This window comes from Acinonyx jubatus, chromosome E3, assembly GCF_027475565.1.
Source record: "Acinonyx jubatus isolate Ajub_Pintada_27869175 chromosome E3, VMU_Ajub_asm_v1.0, whole genome shotgun sequence".
NCBI classification, from domain to species: domain Eukaryota; kingdom Metazoa; phylum Chordata; class Mammalia; order Carnivora; family Felidae; genus Acinonyx; species Acinonyx jubatus.
Window position 1 is genome coordinate 2,040,750 of NC_069398.1, and position 23,827 is coordinate 2,064,576.

The 23,827-nt window shown below is 42.5% G+C and overlaps 1 protein-coding gene across 45 annotated transcripts in view; it reads left to right on the plus strand.

Annotated features, from left to right (window-relative positions):
- The window catches only part of RBFOX1 (RNA binding fox-1 homolog 1), a 2,045,752-nt gene that overhangs the window by 1,952,484 nt on the left and 69,441 nt on the right, over positions 1-23,827 (plus strand). For 35 of the 45 annotated variants that reach the window (XR_008294525.1, XR_008294524.1, XM_053213120.1 and 32 more), the window contains one exon: positions 9,454-9,534. The exons of the other annotated variants lie outside the window; for them this stretch is intronic. Coding sequence is in view for 33 of the 35 variants with exons in the window: in XM_053213120.1 (XP_053069095.1) it covers positions 9,454-9,534 (81 nt within the window). In the remaining 2 variants the exon portion in view is untranslated. The remainder of the gene's footprint in view (positions 1-9,453; positions 9,535-23,827) is intronic. 45 annotated transcript variants of the gene reach the window in all.

The window sequence follows — 23,827 nt, forward strand, 5'->3', positions numbered from 1 at the left end:
GAAACTCAGTGGCATCATTAATATTAGCTGTACTTGACTTCGCTTAAGCATTTTACTATTGTTAGCAGCCTAGGGCATCCCCTGGGAGCTGATTAGAAATGCAGATTCTCATGACCCACTGCAGATGAGAATATGCATTGTAAAATCATCCCCAGGTGATTCAGCACCCCTTAGAATGTTAGAAGCAAGGCTGTATCTAAGGTTGCCCTGACCTAAATACTAAGGGCCATAACCCTGAAGGCCAAATACCTTAGGAGAGAAAAGTGTTTCCATTGTTTTCATTATGGTTACCTTGCTGGCCTTCCACAAATATCTTACAGGACAATTTTTTTCTTGTTGTTTTATTGTCGTGAACAGCAATGAATCAGAAAGAAAATTTTGGCGAGCATTCAAAGAATATGTCTTTAAATTTGGGGGGTTGATTGTTTTTAACAAAAATAAAATAAAGTTAAATTTTAGAAAGTACTGATTGAATGATATTCTCTGAAATAGTCAGTGACAGCTTGCCAGGGAGGGACTAATGCAGTCCCTTTGGTGTCTTCCAAACAGAAAGGGGACATTAGAACAGGGGTCAGCAAACCTTTCCTGTAAAGGTCTGGAGAGTGAATAATTTAGCCTTTGTGGGCAATAAGGTGTCTGCTGTAACTTCTCAGCTCTGTCTTGCAGGATAAAAACAGTCGTAAGTAACATGTAAAGGAACAAGTGTGGCTGTATTCCAAGAACACTTTCTTGATAGATACTGAAATTTGAATTTTATGTGATTTTTCACTTTGTCACCAAATATTGTCCTATACTATGGATTGCTTTTCAACCATATAAAAATGTAAAAAAACATTCTTAGATCATAGTCCATCCAAAAACAGTGCTAGGCTGGATTTGGCCAAAAGGCTCTAGTTTGCCTCCACCTGATTTAGAAGATGAGCCTTAAATCCATAAGTCCAGGAATCTGGTTGGTTTGACTTGCATTCAGCACTATAAGATTTCTATCTGTGTGACCTTGGGCAAAACTCTCTATGTCTCAGTATCCTCATCTATTAAATAGATGTAATGATAGTACCTGTCTTACAGGATTCAGAGTAGGGGATAATAATCCAAATTAAGCATCAAGTGGGTTTGCTTAGTACTTATCGGGTCTTTGATAAGTAACTTTTGGAATCGCTACCGCTGATGTGTTTATTATCATAATGCGTCAATTGAATATTTTCTGTAAAAACCACTCTTAGCCAGAATTTTGGTGGCAGAAAAATAAGAGCAGTTCAAGTAAGTCGTTGCAGTTTTTTAATCACAGATAATCAGGGAGGAAGTCGTACAGAGATCTTGTTCCTGGTATGGTATTCCTGGAACTTGTCTCATTTTTGTTTTTGTTTTTTTGGTACAGTCTGAAATTATGTCAAAAAGAAAAGTGAAAAGAAAATAAAAAAAAAGAAGAGATCATGTGTTTCTTTTTAATTATTATGAAAATCCAAACTTGAAAATCCAAATTATGAAAATTGGAGTGAGAGATTATTTATACTGTATACAGATTCACTTCAGGGCTCCTTTAACTATGGAAGTCCCCTGGTTCAATTAAAACATGATTCACTTTATAAGACTGAAATATACAGACAGCATTTTCTGCAACATCTGTGCCTAAATGCAAATACCTCAGTATTTAAAGTTGGGCCATAACCCTTCAGAGAGGCTCATCTTTCAGGCATGTATAAAAGCATTAAGTATTAGCTGTGAAAATACTCTTAGATGGATTAGCTGAATGCTGGTCTATGTTGAAAAATGCATAACTAAAGGGGTGCCTGAGCAGCTCAGTCTGTTAAGTGTCCAACTTCAGCTCAGGTCAAGATGTCGAGGTTCATGAGTTCTGGCCCCTCATCGGGCTCTGTGCTGACAGCTCAGAGCCTAGAGCCTGCTTCGGATTCTGTGTCTCCCTCTCTCTCTGCCCCTTGCCTGCTTGTACTCTGTCTCTCTCTGTCTCTCAAAAATAAATAAGCATTAAAAACAATTTTTTAATGCATAACTGAGGTGGGGGGAAAGGTATCTACAGGTCAGGGGTACTTTGGATAAATGTGTTGATTGGAGGCAAGAACCTCCATGGGCCAGGACCACATGGCTCCCTCCCAGACCTCTATATCTAGCATCTAAGTTTGTTGCTTGAATGGCCCTCACGTAGTACAGAGCCTCACTGATCCTCAGGCCAGAGCTCCCATGAGGCAGGCAGGTGTATTAGTGTGTTGGGGTTGCCATGCCAAGGCACCACTGACTGGGTGGCTTGAACAACAGAAATTTATTTTCTCACAGTTCTAGAGGCAAGGGTGCTCAGAGTTGGTTTCTTCCAAGGCCTCTCTCCTTGGCTGGTAGATGGCCATCATCTCCCCGAATCCTCACATGGTCTGTGTCCTAATGTACTCTTCTTATAAGGACATCAGTGACAGGGGATTAGGGTCTACCTTAATTTTAATCTAATTACCTCTGTAAAGAGCCTATCTCCAAATACAGTCACGTCCTGAGGTCCTGGGGGTTAGGACTAAACTGTATGAATTTGGAGGGAACACTCTTCAGTCCATAAAAGTAGGGCAGAAATGAGAATGTCTTCATCTGGATGGGAAATCAAGTGTGGCCTCCCTAGGATTATGCTGTTGGTGACTTTGCATACCTTCTTTAGCAGCCCACCTCCAAAGAGTTTGACAGATTAGTTAGGACTGGGTGTTGTTACTCTTTGTTCGAAATGCCAAAAAAGCAGAGACAAAAGTTGTCAGCATACAAAACACAAAGATAAAAAATAAATAGGCTCTATCTCTTTGCCCACACAAGTTCTCAGACCAGATATATTCAGCCATTTTTACTTTTTATTCCTACACCTGTGGAAGATGCCCTTAGGCCCGGATTATTCGAAGTGCATCCACGGAGCAGGAGAATCACCTGGGTTGCTGATCAGGCGTGCAGATTTCTGACCAGCCGAGTGGCGTTCCCTGGGAGTGGTGCCTTTGAAGGCACACGACTTAACATTCTTCCCAGGGGATTCCTAAAGTCTCCCAGGCTTGGAAAACCTCCCGTTTGAGGAAGGCAAGCACTCACAGCACTGAGGTTTGGGGGACTGGCTCGCCATTGTTGCTCCAAGGGTGGTCCCCTGACAACAGGCGACATTGTTGAAAATGCAACCCTGGAAGTAGGACCTGGTTCTCTGTATTTAAAAAATCCCCTAGGTGGTTTTGATGATGCAGGTGATTATAAGAACCAGCAGGGGACTGAGGGCAGGGCATGACTGCCAGTCACCCCTCCTATGAAAAGGACCTTTGCGGGTTCCTCTTTCAGTGAACTATCTCTTTGTCACCCACTCAGAGCTAGTTTTTTCAATTAGGACCAATGTTTTCCTGTTTATATATTTTTAAGTTTATTTATTTATTTTGAGGGGCAGAGAGGGGGGAGAGAGTGGGGGAGGGGCAGAGAGAGAGAGAGAGAGAGAGAGAGAATGAACCCCAAGCAGGCTCCATGATGAAGCTTGGGGCTCAACCTCATGAACCATGAGATCATGACCTGAGCTGAAATCAAGAGTCAGCCTCTTAACCAACCCAGCCACCCAGGCGTCCCTCCTATTTGTATTCTAATTTAAAACAATGCTTAAAAACTCCTTCTGTGACAATGGAAGTAAGGAGTCACTGATAAAATGAGTAATGTTCTAGAAGTCTAGATAGCTTGTTTCTCACCTGGAATTTGCCTCTGACTGATGATAAGTCTTTTCATAAATGACATCCTTGTTCTGTGCCATTTTTCCCGTCTCTAAAGAGGGAATAATACTACCTGACACCTGTTATTAGGGAGGAATAAATGCAGTGTAAAAATTTTTTTGGCAAATAATGAATAAAAGCTTCCTTTTTTGTGTAGAAAATGAAAGTATTGTTTTTAGCTGTAATTACTATAACTATAGTAATACATTTTTAGTTATGACTGCAGTATATAACAAAAATATGGAATAACCAGTTTGCCAGTCAAAATGGTCACGCTTAATAAAAATTATGCCAAAATTACTTTTAAACTTTATTGATCTCAGCGAACCAAAGTAAATAACCACAGTGTCTAAGGTTTTGGGGGTCAATTCAGACTCATTCCTTTGTTCACTTTCTTGTATATGTATTTGTTCCTGAACCTATGAGTACGAAAAGAGACAGTGTGTCGTTCTTTTGAAGGATGCATGAGGCTTAGTAGGTGTGGCCCCAGAACCCACACAGTGTCCGGCAAGTGGTAGATGTCACTACGTGCCCACCCAATTAATGACAGTCCTTGCAAGCCACCTTTCCTTAGCTGAGCACTAGAGACAGAGAAGCTCTATACTGGTCTCCTGTGTTCATTCACCATTTGCCAGCGGGGCTTTCCTCTTAGCCCTCTTTCCAGAGTCACTAGGCTAAGTGACATTGGAAAGCAGGATCCTAGCAAAGGGCTCCGTTTTCAAGTGACTCAGGATTAGCACAGAGATGCTTGTGGAGGTTCAGACAGCACGTGAGACTCTCAGAACCTTCCACAGTAGGTCGTCCCCAATCCCCATTGGCTCTTGGAAGATTACTGAAGTGTTGTTGTTATCTTTGTGTCTTTAATTTTTTGTTTGTTTGTTTTTATTTCGGTAGAGATAGGAGCAGCTCACCAAACATTCTAGCTCATCTGCACCTCGAAGCTAGAGAAGTGAGCCACTCCAAGTTGCTAAGCAGTTGAGGGCGACATGTTCTTTGACGAGCAGTTTCTCTGACATGATTTTTTCCTTCTTTCTTCTTTCTTTCTTTCTTTTCTTTTTTTTTTTTTTTTTTGTGGAATTCAGAAAATACAGGAAGGGCCTAGTCATTCACACTGGGCTACTTGGAACTCTGCCTATTTGGTGCTAAAATGGAAGGGCAGACTTTCAAAATAGCCTCTCTTCTCTACCTTGCCCTCATCCATTCTAATTGTACTTCTTGGGAGTGCCACATGGCTGCCTGCCCGAAAGTCTGTGCTTCCTCTCATCAGGTTCCCCCGCTCCCCACCGCCCGCCTCTAAGCCTAGGTCCCAGGATCCATGGGGATGAAAGACGACTGAGACATGATTCATGGCCTCTTGGAGTTCGTAGCATCCATGGTCAGACACTCATCAGATAGATCAGTACAACAGTCTAGAAAAGCAGAGGAAGGAAACTGAACTCGGCAAGTAGAGGCAAGTAGATCTGGTTTCTAGGAGGCGAAGCCGGAGCAGAGTCCATAAGGGGGAGAAGAAGCAGCCTCTGTAAAGGCAGAGGTGTGAAAATGCACCTTTGTTCCAGCTGGTTTGACTCCAATTTCCTCACCTAAGAGTTGGCAGCAGAGTAGAAAGTTTAGATGCTTCCTCTTCCCTGTCTGTGATAGGAATCACCCCTCTGAGACTTCTCCATGTCCCTCGAGGGGCCAAGAATGATCCCCACAGCTGTGGGAGTCTTCAGGTAAGAAGAAAGGGCTGGGTTTCCTACCTGAGACACAGACCTTGGCTCACTGTCTGTCAGCTGGAGGGTTCCGAATCCTGCCGGAGTGGCCCTGTAGATATGCTGGAATCTTGGATGCTGATGATGGTGGCATCACTGAGTATGACAGTCAAAGGCTCTGATTATTCCAAAGTGTCGGTCTGCCATGTGGAGCCAGTTCCTTCCTGCCAGGCACAGAACGAGGCTGCTTAGATTTCATATTAATCTGAGTCAATCTTAAAAGAACCAGAGAAGAGGAGGAAACAAGTGAATCCCGTAGACAGATAGGTTTATAACTCACTCCTTGTGGACTTTAGGCATGCACATCCCCAGCTATAAACAAGGGGCAAAAGCAGGCTCCCTCAGGAAAGATTGGTTGGACAAAGCACTATTTTTATCAAAGAATCTAGAAGTGTCTTTACAAATATAATAATTTAATCATACTCATCAATCCTTCTGAAGGTCAGGTATTTTGCTGCGGGCTGGGAATAGTTGAGAATAGTTTGGCTCTGACCCAGGGGAGGCTCGCTGTGACTAAGACCAATATGTAAATGAAAAGTTGCAGCACAAGCGTGACAAAGGACTGACTAGGGAGATTTTTCTAAGTGTGATGGGAGTATAGAATGGGGAATGACCCATTAACTCCTGGGGACAGGGAAAAGGAGAGGAGATTTTAAGTGACACAGTTGGAATTGGGGTGGGGTCTACATAAAATTAAACGTGAAATTCCCAGAATTCCTCCCTAGATGACATAAAGAGGTCAGTTTCATACGGTTGAACCTCACAGACGGAGCAGGAATGGCATGGATGTTTCATCCGTCCACCAACTGATTAAATGGTAGCAACTGCCTAGAAGCTGTGTTAAGAACGATTCTGAGGATTCCAGAATAGGAAAGGATACTGTGGAAATTGATGAACGGTCTGTCCTAGGTAGGGAATGATGTCCAGTGGTAGAAATTGAACACAGTTGCCATCTTTAAATTCTAAGGAGGAAAGCCCTCCTTCCTCTCCTCCCACAAAAGCCTGGATATTAGAGTAAAATTGCTTTAAAAGCAAAGGCACGGAAGTCTGAGAAGTACAGGATGTCACCATGGTGGCCGACAGTTCATGCTTAAATGGAGGTAAAAGGTCTATGTTGGGGGGATGGGGCATGGATGGAAAATGCAGTGCAAGAGGTTCATTAGAAAGCTCTATCACAAGGTGCCTTGAATGACCTTGTAAACACGCTTCATGCTGCCACATGTTCCTTATTATCTATCTGACTTACTTTTTGAAACCAACACACATGCCCCACCCCCGCCCCCCAAAATGCATGGAGGTTACAATGTTCTTCTCTGCCTCTTTGTTTTTGTTTAATTCAAAGCATTCTCTCAAGAAAAGGTCACAGAGTACTAAGAGAACATACAATAAATACTTTGCAAATTAGAGGATGTTTTTTAGGTAAAATAAAAACCAAGTCCTGTGACAGTATAGGTTTTGTTTTACAAAGGTCAGAATTATTGCATAAAGAATTGGTTTTTTTTCACTACCAAGAGGACGTCCAAAGAAGTTATTTCAATCCAGTTTCTCAGAATCTACAGCATAAGAGCATTAGGAAAGCTTCATTATGCCCTGCCAGGATTTAGCTTTCTAGAGGGAATCTGTGTTGTGTCCCAATGGGATTCTGTAAATTGCATTGAGAGTGTTGAAAATTGACCCTAAGGTTTTGACTGCACAATACCGCAATGTCCTTCTGGATATATTTTTGCTACAACTGTGCTATGTTTCTTTTGAAACCACGGCCCGCCAAGAAACTTCAGATCTCATTTTGAAAAGTGGTTTTTAACCAGAGGTGGATAGGAGAGACCCATGGAATTTCTCACGGGTCCCACCCTAGAAGGTGCTGATGTGGCAGCCATGGGTGTATCCTATAGAGATGTTACTGTGTATCTAAGGTTCTAGCAATGAGCAAGAACACAGAGATGGATGCGTCTGCAAAGTCAGACTCGGTACTCATTGATAAAGAAGAGCGGGGGTCAGGGCATGTCCTTCGGGTACGTAGCCCATCCTGTTGGTTGATTTTGGACCCCATGCCCCAAAGATCTGGTGTTCGGTTTGTCTGCTGTTAATTGCCATACTATGCCAGTTTCTTGCCCAAACCAGAAAGACTTGCTGAGGAGAAATCAGACCATGTGAATGAAGTCCCCGCTTATATGTTGGGTTACGTTTTTTGTTTTTTTTTTTTTAATAAACTAGAAAGAACCATCACTTCAGCAAAGTCTGATCATGACTCAGGCCCAACCAGGCTCTGAATACATTCACTGCCAAAAGAAGGTCAGTCACTCATACCCAGACTTTTGTGGGGGGCTCTTCTCCGGCTGTAAGTGTAGGATACCAGGGTAAGCGTCAGAAGGATCAGGGGACATTTCTTCAGATGGTCCATGGGCTGCTTCTCCTTGTCAAAGAATGGATGGATGTGGCTGAGCCAGTGAAGGAGGCAGGGATTGTAATAGAACTTTGCTTTACCTGGAAATCATGTACAAAACCCAGGGAAACACAGGGAACAGAGGGTAGAAGTGGCTCTGCAGAAGCCTTCTCAGCCCTCCTCATGGGATCCATGCATCCTGGCTCCATACCTAAAGGATGGTGGAGCAGAGGTCATAGACCTGTGTTTTCGTTTTTCACTTCAGGAAAGATGGCGGCCTCTTAATGGTTCACATGGCCGTCCCTCTCTGCTTGGCAAACCCCCACTCACGCTGCAAGTTGTAACTATACTTCCTTCGACCTCGGGAAAGATACTTTAGGATTCTAGAACCCCTTCGTGAGCAAGGGGTGGCAAGTCTCCAAGCATATGTAGGTGAGCTCACAGTAAGGCAGGCTTCTTCTCATGGGGGAAGCCTTCCAGCTGTGGCGACAGGTAGCGGATCCAAAACCAAATGGAGGCACTGCCCTTGCCCAGCCGGGCAAGTGAACAGAAAACACAGGAGCCCATTTCCGTCGTCCGTAATGGGCTGACAGTTCCTCAGACGTGTCTGTCATCCTTTTCAAAGTCTCCGAGTGTGAGCTTTGCAGCAGCAGGAGAACGGATTTGATACCCTGAGGATCCCTGACCCTGCTCATCCTCAGAGTGGGTGGATGTCCAAAACACATCATAGATTGAGGAGATGTCTCCAGATTCCACCGTGCTTCCCCGCTGTAAACTTCCACTGTGCCAGGAGAAGCCCGGTGCCCTTTGCTTTAAATCAGGCAGAGGACAGTCAGCTCTGAATTGCAGGCTTGGTGAGACAGCTCTCCCACTGGAAGCCTGAGAGCCTTGGGGAACAAGTGGGAAACCGCAGAAGCCAAAGACTGTCTCACCTCAAGCCCAGCGTGGGCCCCCAGATGGGTCACTTGGAAGGTGAAAGTTACATTCATTGCCTCCCTGCTGCACTTCTGTTCTTCCCCTGAAGAACGAATTCAGAAGGTCTAAAGTGTGGGGGAGGAAAAGTTTTCTCCAAACAAAGCCCTGCACGTGCTGACCCTTTGCTAAGTGATGATTAGGTGGCAACCCCTGTGTTGGGCGCATCTCTAGCCATACGATTCACGACCCTTCCTGGAGGTAGGTATATTCACCCCATTTTCCAGATGGGAATCCCAAGGCACAGAGAGGTACAGTGACTTGCCAAGATCACACAACTAAGTGGTGTCTGAGCCAGGCTTATCGTCTACTTCCCTCTGATAATTCTTAGGCTCCCTCTGAAGCATGCCACACTGCCACCATCACTGATCTGAAGGCGGGTCCTGGGGCCCGCCAGACCCCACCACGCAAAGCCTGGATGACAAGGAGTGACGTTTTCTTGGAGGGCTGGGGAGGGTGGGCTTCCGAGTCCCTTCGGCTGAGATGGGGCTTCCGTGGGTGTTCCCACGATGGGCACGGGGATGTGGCTATGTGTTCGTGTCTCTGCCTTTCTTGTTTGCGTTGCCGTGAACTCTCAGGTACAGTGTGCCTGTTCCCCAACCAGATGCCATCTGTCTCTCTCTCATAGGTACGGTGCTGTTGTGCCAGGCAAACCAGGAGGGATCTTCCATGTACAGTGCCCCCAGTTCACTTGTATATACTTCCGCAAGTAAGCCCACTGTTGTGGCTCTCTTCCTGTTTTGTGACATAAATCTGAGTCCAATCACCCTCCCTGCCATGTAAGTTCCCCTCCCCTCCCTCTCTGCTCCACGCTCCCTTTGGCTCTCCACAAGGTGAAGTTGGTTCCCATAAGCATGTCTCTGTGTTCCCTGTCGCCTTAGCATCTAATTCCTTCACTCATTACATCTGAATGCTCACTTCCCGGATGCCCCAGTCATCCTTTGTTAAGACCTGTCAGGATCAGGTCCAATGGATGGGACATGGGGCATTCGTTCCGGGGGGGGGGGGGGGGGGAGGAAGGCGCATGATGGTGGGGGGAGGGGGGGTCTAAAGCTCACTGCCTGCCTTCTATCCCAGCTTTGCAAATTAACATGAAAATAATGGATGTATGTAAAATACGCAGGCCATCCAAGCGACACCCTCCCCTAACAACAGGTGCTTGGATGTCACTCCCCAGCACCATTTTCTCACTGAAAACAGCAACTTGTTTGCAAGGCTGTTCTGCCCTTTGCTGTGCGATTCTATTGAGCAGGGGGAGGAGAGAGAAGAATGTGGCTCTCCCCCATGTGACTGGGTGGGGGAAATAGCAATTAAAGCTACTTTAATAGATATGAATGTGGCCATCAAGTGGGGAGAAGGCCAAAAAGTAAATATGGAAGGTAGGTCACAATGTTGGTGTGGAAGAACCAAGGATTTCTCTGCCTGGGATGGATGCTCCAGGGTGGAGAATGCCCCACCCCCACCCCAGTTCCTAGAACAGGTTGAAGAATTACAGTTCTCATGGATTCCATCATGGTTACCCGAGCTGGTTTGCTTCTCCTCAAAAAGACCCCTGGCCACAGCTGAGACTTTCTCATGTATTTCATGGGTGATGAAATCCCCTTAACTGCCAAACAGGTCCTCTTTGGGATCAGTGCTCAAAAGTGAGTGTGGGGACAGGGGAAGGTGGGCTGCTAGAAGCCAGTTAGAGAAGAGGGACGGTGGAAAGCAGAGGCAAGAGGCACACGATGATCACGTGAAGATGAGACAGAGAGGAGTCCTCCCAGAGTGCCAGTCAAGCATCTCAATTCCCGAAGGCTCACAAAAACCGAACTCTTTGCTGTGGGGCACAGGTTAGAAGCAGTCACCCGGAGCCAGAAACATGCCTGTGACAAACCCGAGAGTTTCTGAAGGTACCAGGTTGTAGGGGAAGCCTGTGTTCCTCCCAACCAGCCTCGTATCTTCAATAACAGTGTGGGCACTCATTAAATTCCGGGTATCTTTCTGTGTCCCTGAGATACAAGAATCTAAACATACTGGCAAGAAGTGGTTCTTTCTAAATGTATGGAAGTTGCCCCCTTTGGGCGGTGTAAATGTGTGTGCATGTTATCTCATAGAATTAGGACACTAGTACACATTTTCACATGTGAACCTTGTTTCATCCTTGAAGTCTGCACCAGGTAGGTATTATAATGTTTGTTTTACAGCGGAGGAGTGGAGGGCACCACGACGGAGTGATAACCCAGGATCACACAGACACAATGTGGTAGATTGGTTTTTGGAGGCTGGGAAATTATTCAGCGTTTGACTGCTTTTATGACTCCCTTTGACCCTAAATATCATCATCATTCCATTGTCCCTATCCCCCACCTCCTCTATAAATATTCTTTTCAGAAGGAATGTTGGTGATTCAAAACTTACCATGGTTGGATTCCAGAGTGTTGGTTTGTTTTGTTTTTTGTAACATCATTGTCCTATAGAACTAACATTAAATGTTCCTTATCTGCACTGTCCAGTACGTGGACTCGTGGAACACAGGCATTGAATTTTTTATTTAATTAAGTTTTAATTAATGTTAGTCTAATTAGCCACATGGGGCTAATGGCTACCATATTGGAAAGCATGGCTTTCAGTGATCATATGAAATACACATTTCCGTTTCAGTTCCCTGTTCAGAAGTGAACAAAACAAATGAATTCCAAGTTGGCTGGTTTGAATTGGTAGGTCTTCTAAGGCAGCTTTAGGGAAATTGTGTGTCATAAATGTCAAACATGGAAAGATGTCACAAATTCTTCATATTTAAAGTGGGGGAATTATACAGAGGAAACAATGTCATCTGAAGCAGGGGTCGGCAAACTGCAGCCTAGGGGCCAAATCCAACCCACAGCCCACAGCCTGTTTTTGTAAAGCTTGTGAACTATGAATGAGTCTTAGATTTTTCAACGGATTATAGAAACAAAACAAAAGCATAAGACAACGTGTGACAGAGACAGAGATGGTCCGTGAAGCCTGACATATTGTCTTTCTAGCACTTTACAGAAAAGGTGTGTTGATCTCAGATATAAAGGGTCCGTTTAATTATTGAAAATACAAAATGGTAATATCACTTCACGGTTTATACATTTTTTTCCTGACTTTAGAAGTAAAAATTTATAATAATGATAGAAACTATATAATGTGTGTCCAATACCCTTCACTTTTAAATTGCATAATCAATCATAGTACCTACACATTTTTCATCCTATTTTTTTCATTTATTATCATGTCATGTGCACTTTCTGAAAATATGTTAATGGCCTCATAATATTCTATCATTTCATGATATTATATTTTAATCTGCCCCCCCCCTTCAGGGTTGGGCACTTAGGTTGGTTAGGAATTTTTCAGAAATATTAAAGAAATGTCCTTGTACAGAGTAGTGCTAAGGAAACAACCACTAATAAATAGCTGCTCCTCCTACCCCATAACAAAGCAAAAACTAATTTCTTACAATAAGAATCTTCACTTGTCTATCCCTTAAGCAACAGTACCCAGACAGACAAGCTCAGTTAGTGTTTCGTAAGGACAGACAACTACATGAGCCTTCTGCTTCCCCACGTGGGTCACCAGAGGGACTGTAGATTGTTTCCATCTTGAGGCCACAGTCCTGAATGCCAAGATAATCCATTCCTCCCTGAGACACATTGCTCAGGTCCTCTGCCTTAGTTGTCCAAGTGAGCCACACCTTTGAGGACTCGACTGTGTGCAAGTTGTCTGGCTTCTGTATAACATCTGGATTTTCTCTTCCAGATTAAGGTGAAGGCTATAGAGCAAATTCACACCCTATGTTCTATAAACAAAATCCTGCTAGCATGTAAAGGGCCATTTTTGCTTGCCCTCTGTCTCTCTATCTCTCTATGTCATGCACACACACACACCAGGGGCATGCACATGGCCACATGAAGTTCATATCCTCTCTGGCTCTGACATACACATGGCCGAGAGCCACATCTCTTGTCTTTGGGGTCCGAATGGTGTGGCCTCTTTTTGTCTAAGAATCCATCCAGCCTTCTTCCCAAAAGCTGAGGGTCCCTTACTTCTCAGAAGTCTTATAGGAGACACCTGCTTTTTAACCTGAAAATGTATATATTTCTCATGGCTATCTAAGAATTGTACTCTTGAAGAAAGGTGTGTATAAATTACAGTTTGGTAAATTGGATCCTGTGTGTTCACTGATTTCCATGATTACTCCTGAGTTTGTGGTGTCTTTCCCCCCATGGATCTTTAACTGGCCTTGGATGTTTTAGACTTAAATTGCCCCTCTGCCTAGCCAAATAGCTAATCATCTGTAAATAACACCCTTAAATGCAGTAGGGGAGATGGTTTTTAAAGGAACCCTGCTGAATTCCTCTGTAATGAAAATAATTCCTACTTGAGGTTATCTGTTTTTTAAGATGCACTTTTGCATAATGGGTTTTCCACCTACTTAAGTGAATCATCCTAATATGACCCAGGCCGTGAAAGCATTTAGAGAGAGATTTCCACTCATGGCTCTGTGTCATTAGAACCTAATCCTACAGATTCCTAACTGATCCCAGTTTTTCCTCCTCATCCTGACCTTTATCCTGGTGTGAAAACCCAATTCAAGTTGTATCATGAAACATCACACAGTCTCTCACATGTTCTGATGAACCACTAGCATCCAGACTGTAAAGTGAGCCTACTTTCTGGCAGACAAATGAAGTCAAGGCAAAAACTCCTGAGAATTAGGGAAGATCACCTTGTACCAAGTGGAAAACATTTAATATTAATATTTTTGTCTTAAAACATTAACTTTTCATCAAGTAAATTAAAGGAATTCAATGAGCTGATTTGTTAGTTCTGAACTAATTTTAATTAATTTAATTGCCTTGTGGTTGCTTTGCATAGCCCACAACCAACCCCTCAACGGCGAGGTTTGTTGAAAGCGGGGGCAGGGCTGGTGGGCTTGCTCACTGCCCACGCAGCCCTGGGGCCAGTGGTCTGGAGGCTCCTGCCTCGGGGAGCGTCACCAGCTTTATGATCAGCGCTGTTTGCATACAGCGCCTGCATACTATCCGAAATGACTCTGGGCAAAAATAGGAAAGGAGAGAAACTGTTACCTCTCTTCCAAATTAGAACATTACCTCCCCTTTTTATTATTTGAAATATCAAGAGGTAGATCCAAGGTTTCATAAATGGCAAAGTCACTTTCTCATTTGGATTAGCAAAGCCAGCTGTCACGGGCCCTTATTTCTATAAGAAGTAGTAGGTCAATGTTACCCACTTTGTTTTTTTTTCTTTACAATTTCATGAATAGACTTTGAATGACAAATGTGATGTGTGCTCACTGTAATTGGAGAAGCATGCTAATAAACACACACACTCACATATGTGTGGAATGATGTGGTAATAATATCCCCATTTTATCCCAAAACATACAACGTGAAAGCAACCCCCTGTTGGTTGCCTGGAAAATCTCTTAACACGTTTTCTCCATAATAGGATGCAAAGAAGGACAAACACACATGGAATGGAGGTGTTAGTTGTTTGCTTTTCTACAGAGGGGTCTGTACACCTACATGTTATGGGCACATTACACGTATTAATCGTATTTTGTGACTACCTCCCATTCAGCTGTCTGGCTGTTTTCATGCTGTCCCATGTGTGAATGCTCATTGAGTGGTTCTCTGGCCACAGTCATTCCACACACCACTTCTGCCTGCAGCAAATATCCTCACATGTGCCCTGACATACAAGTGCTTCTGATCCCACATCCAGCTTCCCAAACCTGGGATTGGTGGTTCCATCCCAACATTCTTTTTTTTTTTAATTTATTTATTTATTCTTTAATTTACATCCAAGTTAGTTAGCATACAGTGCACCAATGATTTCACAAATAGATTCCTTACCCATGTAGCCCATCCCCCCTCCCACAGCCCCTCCAGTAACCCTCCATATTGTTCTCCATATTTAAGAGTCTCTTAGGTTTTGTCCCCCTCCCTGTTTTTATATTATTTTTGCTTCACTTCCCTTATGTTCATCTGTTTTGTCTCTTAAAGTCCTCATAGGAGTGAAGTCATATGGTATTTGTCTTCCTCTAATTTCACTTAGCATAATCCCCTCTAGTTCCATCCACGTAGTTGCAAATGGCAAGATTTCATTCTTTTTGATTGCCAAGTAATACTCCATTGTGTATATATACCACGTCTTCTTTTTTAAAGTTTTTTTTTTTAATATTTATTTATTTTTGAGAGAGAGAGAGAATGAGAGAGAGAGAGAGGAGGGGTAGGGGAAGAGAGAGGAGGAGACACAGAATCTGAAGGAGGCTCCAGGCTCTGAGCTGTCAGCACAAAGCCTGATGTAGGGCTTGAACTCACCGCCAGATCATGACCTCAGCTGAAGTCAGGCACTCAACCGACTGAGCCAGCCAGGTGCCCCATATACCACATCTTCTTTATCCATTCATCATCGATGGACATTTGGGCTCTTTCCATACTTTGGCTATTGTTGATAGTGCTGCTATAAACATTGGGGTGCGTGTGTTCTTTCAAAACAGCACACCTGTATCCCTTGGATAAATACCTAGTAGTGCCATTGCTGGGTTGTAAGGTAGTTCTATTTTTAGCGTTTTGAGGAACCTCCATACTGTTTTCCAGAGTGGCTCTACCAGCTTGCATTCCCACCAACAATGCAAAAGAGATCCTCTTTCTCCACATCCTCGCCAACATCTGTTGTTGCCTGACTTGTTAATGTGAGCCATTCTGACGGGTGTAAGGTGGTATCTTATTGTGGTTTTGGTTTGTATTTCCGTGATGATGAGTGACATTCAGCATTTTTTCATGTGTCGGTTGGCCATCTGGATGTCTTCTTTGGAGAAGTGTCTATTCATGTCTTTTGCCCATTTCTTCACTGGATTATTTGTTTTTTGGGTATTGAGTTTGATAAGTTCATTATAGATATCGGATACTAACCCTTTATCTGATACATCATTTGAAAATATCTTCTCTCATTCTGTCGGTTGCCTTTTAGTTTTGCTGATTGTTTCCTTCACTGTGCAGAAGCTTTTTATTTTGATGAGGTCCCAGTAGTTCATTTTTGCTTTTGTTTCCCTTGTCTCTGGAGACATGTTGAGTAAGAAGTTGCTGCGGCCAAGATCAAAGAGGGTTTTGCCTGCTTTCTCCTCGAGGATTTTGATGCCGTTCTGTCTTACATTTAGGTCTTTCATCCAGTTTGAGTTTATTTTTGTGTATGGTGTAAGAAAGTGGTCCAGGTTCATTCTTCTGCATGTTGCTGTCCAGTTTCCCCAGCACCACTTGCTGAAGAGACTGTCTTTATTTGATTGGATATTCTTTCCTGCTTTTTCAAAGATTGGTTGGCCATATGTTTGTGGGTCCATTTCTGGGTTCTCTATTCTGTTCCATTGATCTGAGTGTCTGTTCTTCTGCCAGTACCGTATTGTCTTGCTGATGACAGCTTTGTAATACAGCTTGAAGTCTGGGATTGTGATGCCTTCTACTTTGGTTTTCTTTTTCAGGATTGCTTTGGCTATTCAGGGTCTTTCCTGGTTCCATACAAATTTTAGGATTGTTTGTTGTAGTTCTGTGAAGAATGCTGGTGTTATTTTGATAGGGATTGCATTGAATATGTAGATTGCTTTGGGTAGTATTGACATTTTAACAATATTTGTTCTTCCTATCCAGGAGCATGAAATATTTTTCTTTTTTGTGTGTGTGTCTCCTTCAATTTCTTTCATAAGCTTGCTATAGTTTTCAGTGTATAGATTTTTCACCTCTTTGGTTAGATTTATTCCTAGGTATTTCATGGTTTTTTGTGCAATTGTAAATGGGATCAATTCCTTAATTTCTTTTTCTGTTGCTTCATTGTTGGTGTATAGGAATGCAATCGATTTCTGTGCATTGATTTTATATCCTGCCACATTGCTGAATTCATGGATCAATTCCAAGAGTTTTTAGATGGAATCTTTTGCGTTTTCCATATACAGTATTGTGTCATCTGCAAAGAGTGAAAGTTTGACCTCCTCCTGGTAGATTTGGATGCCTTTTATTTCTTTGTGTTGTCTGATTGAAGAGGCTAAGACTTCCAATAATATATTGAATAACAGTGGCAAGAGTGGACATCCCTGTCTTGTTCTTGACCTTAGGGGGAAAGCTCTCGGTTTTTCCCCATTGAGGATGACATTAGCATTGGGTCTCTCATATATGGCTGTTATTATCTCGAGGTATGATCCTTCTGTCTCTACATTCTTAAGAGTTTTTATCAAGAAAGGGTGCTATATTTTGTCAAATGTTTACTCTGCGTCTATTGAGAGGATCATGTGGTTCTTCTCCTTTCTTTTATTGATGTGATGAATCACACTGATTGTTTTGCAGATATTGAACCAGTCCTGCATTCCAGGTATAAACCCCACTTGGTCGTGGTGAATAATATTTTTAATGTATTGTTGGATCTGGTTGGCTAATATCTTGTTCATTTTTGCATCCATGTTTATCAGGGAAATTAGTCTATAGCTCTCCATTTTAGTGGGGTCTGGTTTTGGAATCAAGGTAATGCTGGCTTCATAGAAAGAGTTTGGAAGTTTTCCTTCCATTTCTATTTTTTGGGACAGCTTCAAGAGAGCAGGTGTTAACTCTTCCTTAAATGTTTGGTAGAAATCTCCTGGAAAGCCATCTGGCCCTGGACTCTTGTTTTTGGGGAGATTTTTGATTACTAATTCAATTTCTTTACTGGTTATGGGTCTGTTCAAATTTTCTGTTTCTTCCTGTTTGTTTTTGTAGTGTATATGTTTCTAGGAATTTGTCCATTTCTTCCTGATTGCCCATCCCATTGGCGTATAATTGCTCATAATATTCTCTTATTGTTTTTATTTCTGCTGTGTTGGTTGTGATGTCTCCTCTTTCATTCTTGATTTTACTTCTTTGGGTCCTTTCCCTTTTTTCCCCCTTTATCCAACTGGCTAGTGGTTTATCCATTTTGATACTTTAAAAGAACCAGCTTCTAGTTTCATTGATCTGTTCTACTGTGGTTTTTTGGCTTCAGTTGCATTGATTTCTGCTCTAATCTTTATTATTCCCTGTCTTCTGCTGGTTTTGGGTTTTATTTGCTGTTCTTTTTCCACTTCTTTAAGGTGTAGGGTTAGGTTGTGTATCTGAGACCTTTCTCCCTTCTTAAGGAAGGCCTAGATTGCTATATACTTCCCTCCCTTATGACCACCTTTGCTGCATCCCAGAGGTTTTGGGCTGTGGTGTTATTTTCATTGACTTCCATGTGCTTTTTAATTTCCTTTGTAACTTATTGTTAGCCCATTCATTCTTTAGTAGAATGTTCTTCGGTCTCCAAGTATTTGTTACATTTCCAAATTTTTTCTTGGGGTTAATTTTGAGTTTCACAGTGATGTGGTCTGAAAATATGCACGGTATGATCTTGATCTTTTTGTACTTGTGGAGGGCTGATTTGTGTCCTCGTATGTAATCTATTCTGGAGAATGTTCCATGTGCACTGGAGAAGAATGTATATTCTGCTGCTGTAGGATAAAATATTCTGAATGTATCTGTTAAGTCCCTCTGGTCCAGGGTGTCATTCAAAAACATCATTTCCTGATTAGATGATCTGTGGGGTGTTGAAGTCCCCTACTATTACGGTATTATTATCAATGAGTTTCCTTATATTTGTGATTAATTGATTTATAGATTTGGGTGTTTTCACATTTGGAGCATAAATGGTTACAATTGTTAGGCCTTCTTGGTGGATAGACCCCTTAATTATGATATAAGGCCCTTCTTCATCTCTTGTTATAGTCTTTAAAGTCTCAATTGTCTGATATAAGTATGGCTATGCCAGCTTTTTTTCTCAACCATTAGCACGGTAGGTGGTTCTCCATCCCCTTACTGTCAATCTGAAGGTGTCTTTAGGTCTCAAGTGGGTCTCTTGTAAACAGCATATAGATGGATCTTGTTTTCTTATCCATTCTGTTACCATATGTCTTTTGATTGGAGGATTTAGTCCATTGACTTTTAGAGTGAGTACTGAAAGATAGGATTTTATTGCCATTATGTTTCTTGTAGAGTTGGGGTTTCTGTTGGTGTTCTCTGATTCTTGCTACTCTGTTGCTTTTGGTATTTATGTATTTATATATTTATGTATGTATGTATGTATGTATTTCTGTAATCTTGTCTCCCCTCTCAGAGAGTCCCCCTAAAATTTCTTGCAGGACTGGTTTAATGGTCACGAACTCCTTTAATTTTTGTTTTTCTGGGAAACTTTTAATCTCTCCTATTTTTTTTAAATTTTTTTAAATGTTTATTTATTTTTGAGAGCGAGACAGAGTCTGAGTGGGAGAGGAGCAGAGAGAGAGGGAGACACAGAATCTGAAGCAGGCTCTAGGCTCTGAGCTGTCAGCACAGAGCCCGATGCAGGGCCAGAACTCATGAACCACGAGATCATGACCTGAGCTGAATTTGGATGCTTATCGACTGAGCCACCCAGGCGCCCCTCTCTCCTTCTATTTTGAATGACAGCCTTGCTGGATAAAGAATTATTGGCTTCATATTTTTCAATTCAGTTCATTGAATATATCTTGCCACTCCTTTCTGACCTGCCAAGCTTCTGTGGATAGGTCGGCTGCAAACCTGATATGTCTTCCCTTGTAGGTTAAGGACTTTTTTTCCCTTGCTGCTTTCATGATTCTTTCCTTGCCTGAGTATGTTGTGAATTTGACAATGCTATGCCTTACTGATGGTTGTTTTTTGTTGAATCTTACGGGAGTCCTCTGTGCTTCCTGGATTGTGATGTCTGTGTCTTTCCCCAGGTTAGGAAAGTTTTCCAGTATTATTTGCTCACATAACCCTTGTACCCATTTTTGTGTCTTCATCTTCTGGGACCCCCTGTGATTCTGATGTTGTTCCTTTTTATGAGTCACTGATTTCTCTAATTCTTGAATCATGCTCTTTTGCCTTAGTTTCTCTCTTTTTTTCGCTTCATTATTCTCCATAAGGAGAGGCTGTTCTGCCTCATCCATCCTTGCCACTGTGGCATCCATTTGAGATTGCAGCTCAGTTATAGAATTTTTTATTTCATCCTGACTAGTTTTTACTTCTTTTATCTCTGCAGAGAAGGATTCTAATCTCTTTTCGACACTAGCTAGTATTCTTATTATCGTGTTTCTAAATTCTGGTTCAGACATCTTGCTTGTATCTGTGTTGATTAAGTCCCTGGCTGTCATTTCTTTTTGCTCTTTCTTTTGGTGTGAATTCCTTCATTTCATCATTCTGAAGGAAGAAAAGGAATTGATAAGGTAAAAAAAAAGTTAAAATTAAAAAATTAAAAACAACACACACACAAATCAAATAAATGATGCTAGATTCTAGGTGTGTTTTGGTGTGGTTATTGAAAGGAGCTTGATAGATTAAAGGGGGGGAGGAAAACTGGAAAATTTGAGAAAATGAATACAATGAAATAGAATAAAGTGAAATGATGGAAGTAAAATAGAATTTGAAAAATTTACAACAAAGTAAAAAAATATAGTAGAAAACAAAAAAATATTTTTAATAAGAATTGAAAAGAAAAATAAATTTTTTCTCTCTCTGTATTCAAGAAAAAGAAATGAAAAAAAAGGAAATCGAATAGATGGACCAGCAAACAGACTGAAATACGATTGAAATTACTTCGGTTTCCCCTAGAAGTCAAACTATGAAGCACTTTATAGTCAGTACACTAAAGCAGGCAGAGAGACTTGTGTTCCTGAAGGAGGTTGGACTGGTTGGGCGGGGCTTAGTGTAACGGCTCCGTTCTCCACTAGATGGCGCTGCCCAACTTACCGGGGTGGAGTGTTGTGACGCTTGTAGGTGTGTATGCGCATGCGCAGGAATAGTGACCATGGCGTCGCACAACTAACCAGTGTAGCAGTGTAGCTGCTCTCCCGACCAGCAATCACGCTCCCGACCTTTGTCTCGGGCTTCCTCACCTCCCGCTTTTACACTGTCCGTGACCAAGCCGTCAGGTTGCCAGGCGGCACCTCCTGAGTTTTATCTCCGTCGCGGCTGTGCTTCCTGATCCCTCCGAAGTGAGGGGTTGCTCAGACCGCCGCTCAGACCCGCTCAGATCCTCTGCGGGAGGGTCTCCCCGAGCAATGGCCGGGTGCCGGCCTCACCCGGGAACGTTCGCGGGACTCTGCTGCTGCCGTCGCCAGAGACTGCGGCTGGACGCCAGCCCGCCCCAGGGAAGGTTCACGCGATCTCGTGTAGCGGCAGCGTTGGAGGGATCATGCAAAATCACAACACGCATCCGGCCCCAGGTTTCGCCCTTCCCACCAGAGCACCGCCAGGTATGGAGGCGAGGAGTTTCAGACTCTGCGCTCCCCGTTTACAGAGTCTTAACGGAATTTAAACCCTCTCCTTTCTCCTCCCTCCCTTTTTAGTTCAGTCCCTGCGGCTGTTTCCACTTTTCCTGTCTCTCCAGCTGCTTTTTTTTTTTTGCGCGGCGGGGAGGTGTTTTTCCCAAATTCTTCCCTGTCTCTGTCCTCTCTGTGCAAACAAAAATAGCTCCCTGCCCTCTGCCGGCTTCTCTCTCCCCCAGCTCACCTCTCCGTGCCATGTACCTGCTGAGTTCTGTGGTTCAGATTGTGCAGATTGTTGTGTTAATCCTCAAATCAGTGTTCTAGGTGTGCAGGATGGTTTAGTGTTGATCTTGCTGTATTTCATGGATGCAAGAAGCAAAAACAAAAACAAAAAAACTTCCATTCTGTTCCACCATCTTGGCTCCACCTGTGCTCTTTTTAATGTTGAAAATTGGTTGGGTGAAAAATCGCCTCTCAGTTTATTCTTGTTTCCATTTGCCTTTCTCCTCATGAGGAGCGTCAGATTCACCACATTAATCATCTCGTGGACATTACCTCTTGTAGATTTCCAGTATACATCTGCCCCTTTCTCTTCTGGGTTCTTATGAGTTTATCTGTAATTCCCATTGAGAGAGAATTATTCATCAGGGAGAATAACCTAGGAATCGCACAGTATTGCAAACATATTCCTTTCTGGGGCATTGGATCTTGCTTAGGTTCCACTATACGTTATTAAATACATGGGCAACTATATCGGTATCATCTTCTATCAGCTTTAGATCCCACCTTTGGTTACAAAATCCGTGTCCGGTGTGGGTATTGTTCGGCACTCTTACTAGTTTTCTCAGGCTGCCATAACTGAATACTGTAGACTGGGGGACCTTAGACAACAGAAATTTATTTTGTCATAGTTTTTGAGGCTGAAAATGTGAGATCAGGGTCCTGGCAAGGGTCATTCCTGATGACCCTTCTCTTTCTGGCTCATGAATGTTCACCTTTTCACTATGTCCTTACACGGCAGAGAGAGCAAGCCATCAGGTGTCGCTTATTATAAGGACACTAATCCCTTCATGAGGGCCCCACCTCATAATTTTATCTCAACCTAATTACCAACCAAAGGTCTCCTCCCTAAATAGCATCACTTTGGGGATTAGACCTTCAACATACAACTTTTTGGGGGGAGGTGGGGGGGTGGATACTATTTGGTCCATAGCAAGTAGCAGAGATACCAGTTTTATTTGTCAACAGAGAAACATCTTCCAGCCTCAATCTGCGGGTGGTTCCGTGTGCTTATCAATGCAAACAAGTGCATTTTCGCACAGCGACATGGAAACCACAGATGAACTTTAGATCCATATGAGGAACAAATCCTAAAGGCAAAGGAAGATGGCTAGATGACTGTTAACTCCCCCTGAAATTTTTACACCTGACCATAGTGGGGGGGGTGGGGGGGGGGCAGAATCTGATACCACAGTCTCTGGATGCTAAATGTTATCAAAATGCAAAATCACTTCCTCATTTATTCACTTTTATGAAACTCAAGGGCAAGCGGTGGTAGCATGGTTTTAATTGATGTATTGATTGCAGATTTTATGGAAGTAATTGTGTGGAATTCATAAAGCAATGATTTAAGTGGCAGAAACATACATAAATCAGGCCTGCTCTCTTCTACTTTTAAGTAATTGATAGAACTTCCATTGGTTTCTGTAATTGAAGTAACAGCCTAAATTAATTTATGGCTTCCTCTTTCTTCTGCCCAACACAGAAAATGTCATTAGACTGAGTACAGTTGATGGAAAGTACACGTACGGGTCACTGTGATACTGACAAACTGGTTTAAAAACCCATGTGTTCTTTCTCTGTCTCTAGTATCTCAGCCTTGTGGGGCTCTGGAAAGGTCTTTACTAATATTTTCTGGAGGAATCACTTAAAAGGAAGAATAATCTGAACCGGGATGAGGGTGACACAAGAGAGGGACTCACTTCAGACAAAATTTAAAGAGGTGCCAAAAAAACTCAATAGCCAAGATAAATAATATTCTAATGCAATATTTTTAAAAGTTGAAGTTAATGGAAAAAATCAACAATGAGCAAAATATCAAAATTTTCCATGAAGGCAAGATGAGTATTATTGATTTTTTTTTTTAACCTTAGGGTCCCATATGCTCAGGATAGCACATCTTTTTTTAAAGTTTGAGAGTCTTTTCATCATGGATTTTTTTAATAAAAATTTAATTTTTTAAAAAATTACAGTGAAATATGATTTATCCTGATTACTGGAGCCACCTCCCCTTATATTTTGCACCAAGATGAGCACCTAACTGGCTTTAATCTTGTTCCAGCCCTGAACTAATAATAAAAAAATAATGGTAACAATACTAATATTGAGTAAGAGTTACTTTGCACTTACTATATGTCAGGCATTCAGCTAAGCTCTTCACATGAACCTTCTCCTTTAATCCTCACAAGAAAACTATGAAATCAGTGTGATTTTTATGTCCCTTTTCTTTTGAGAAAATTTAGGATTAGAAGGATTGAGAAATTTGTTTAAGATGCCCCAACCAGATCACCTTCAAACCCAGCCTAACTCCACCCCAAGCCTTCCATCTTTACTAGTGTCTAAATTTACCCACGCGTTCGGGGTGGGGGATGGAAGAGGCCACATGCTCCCC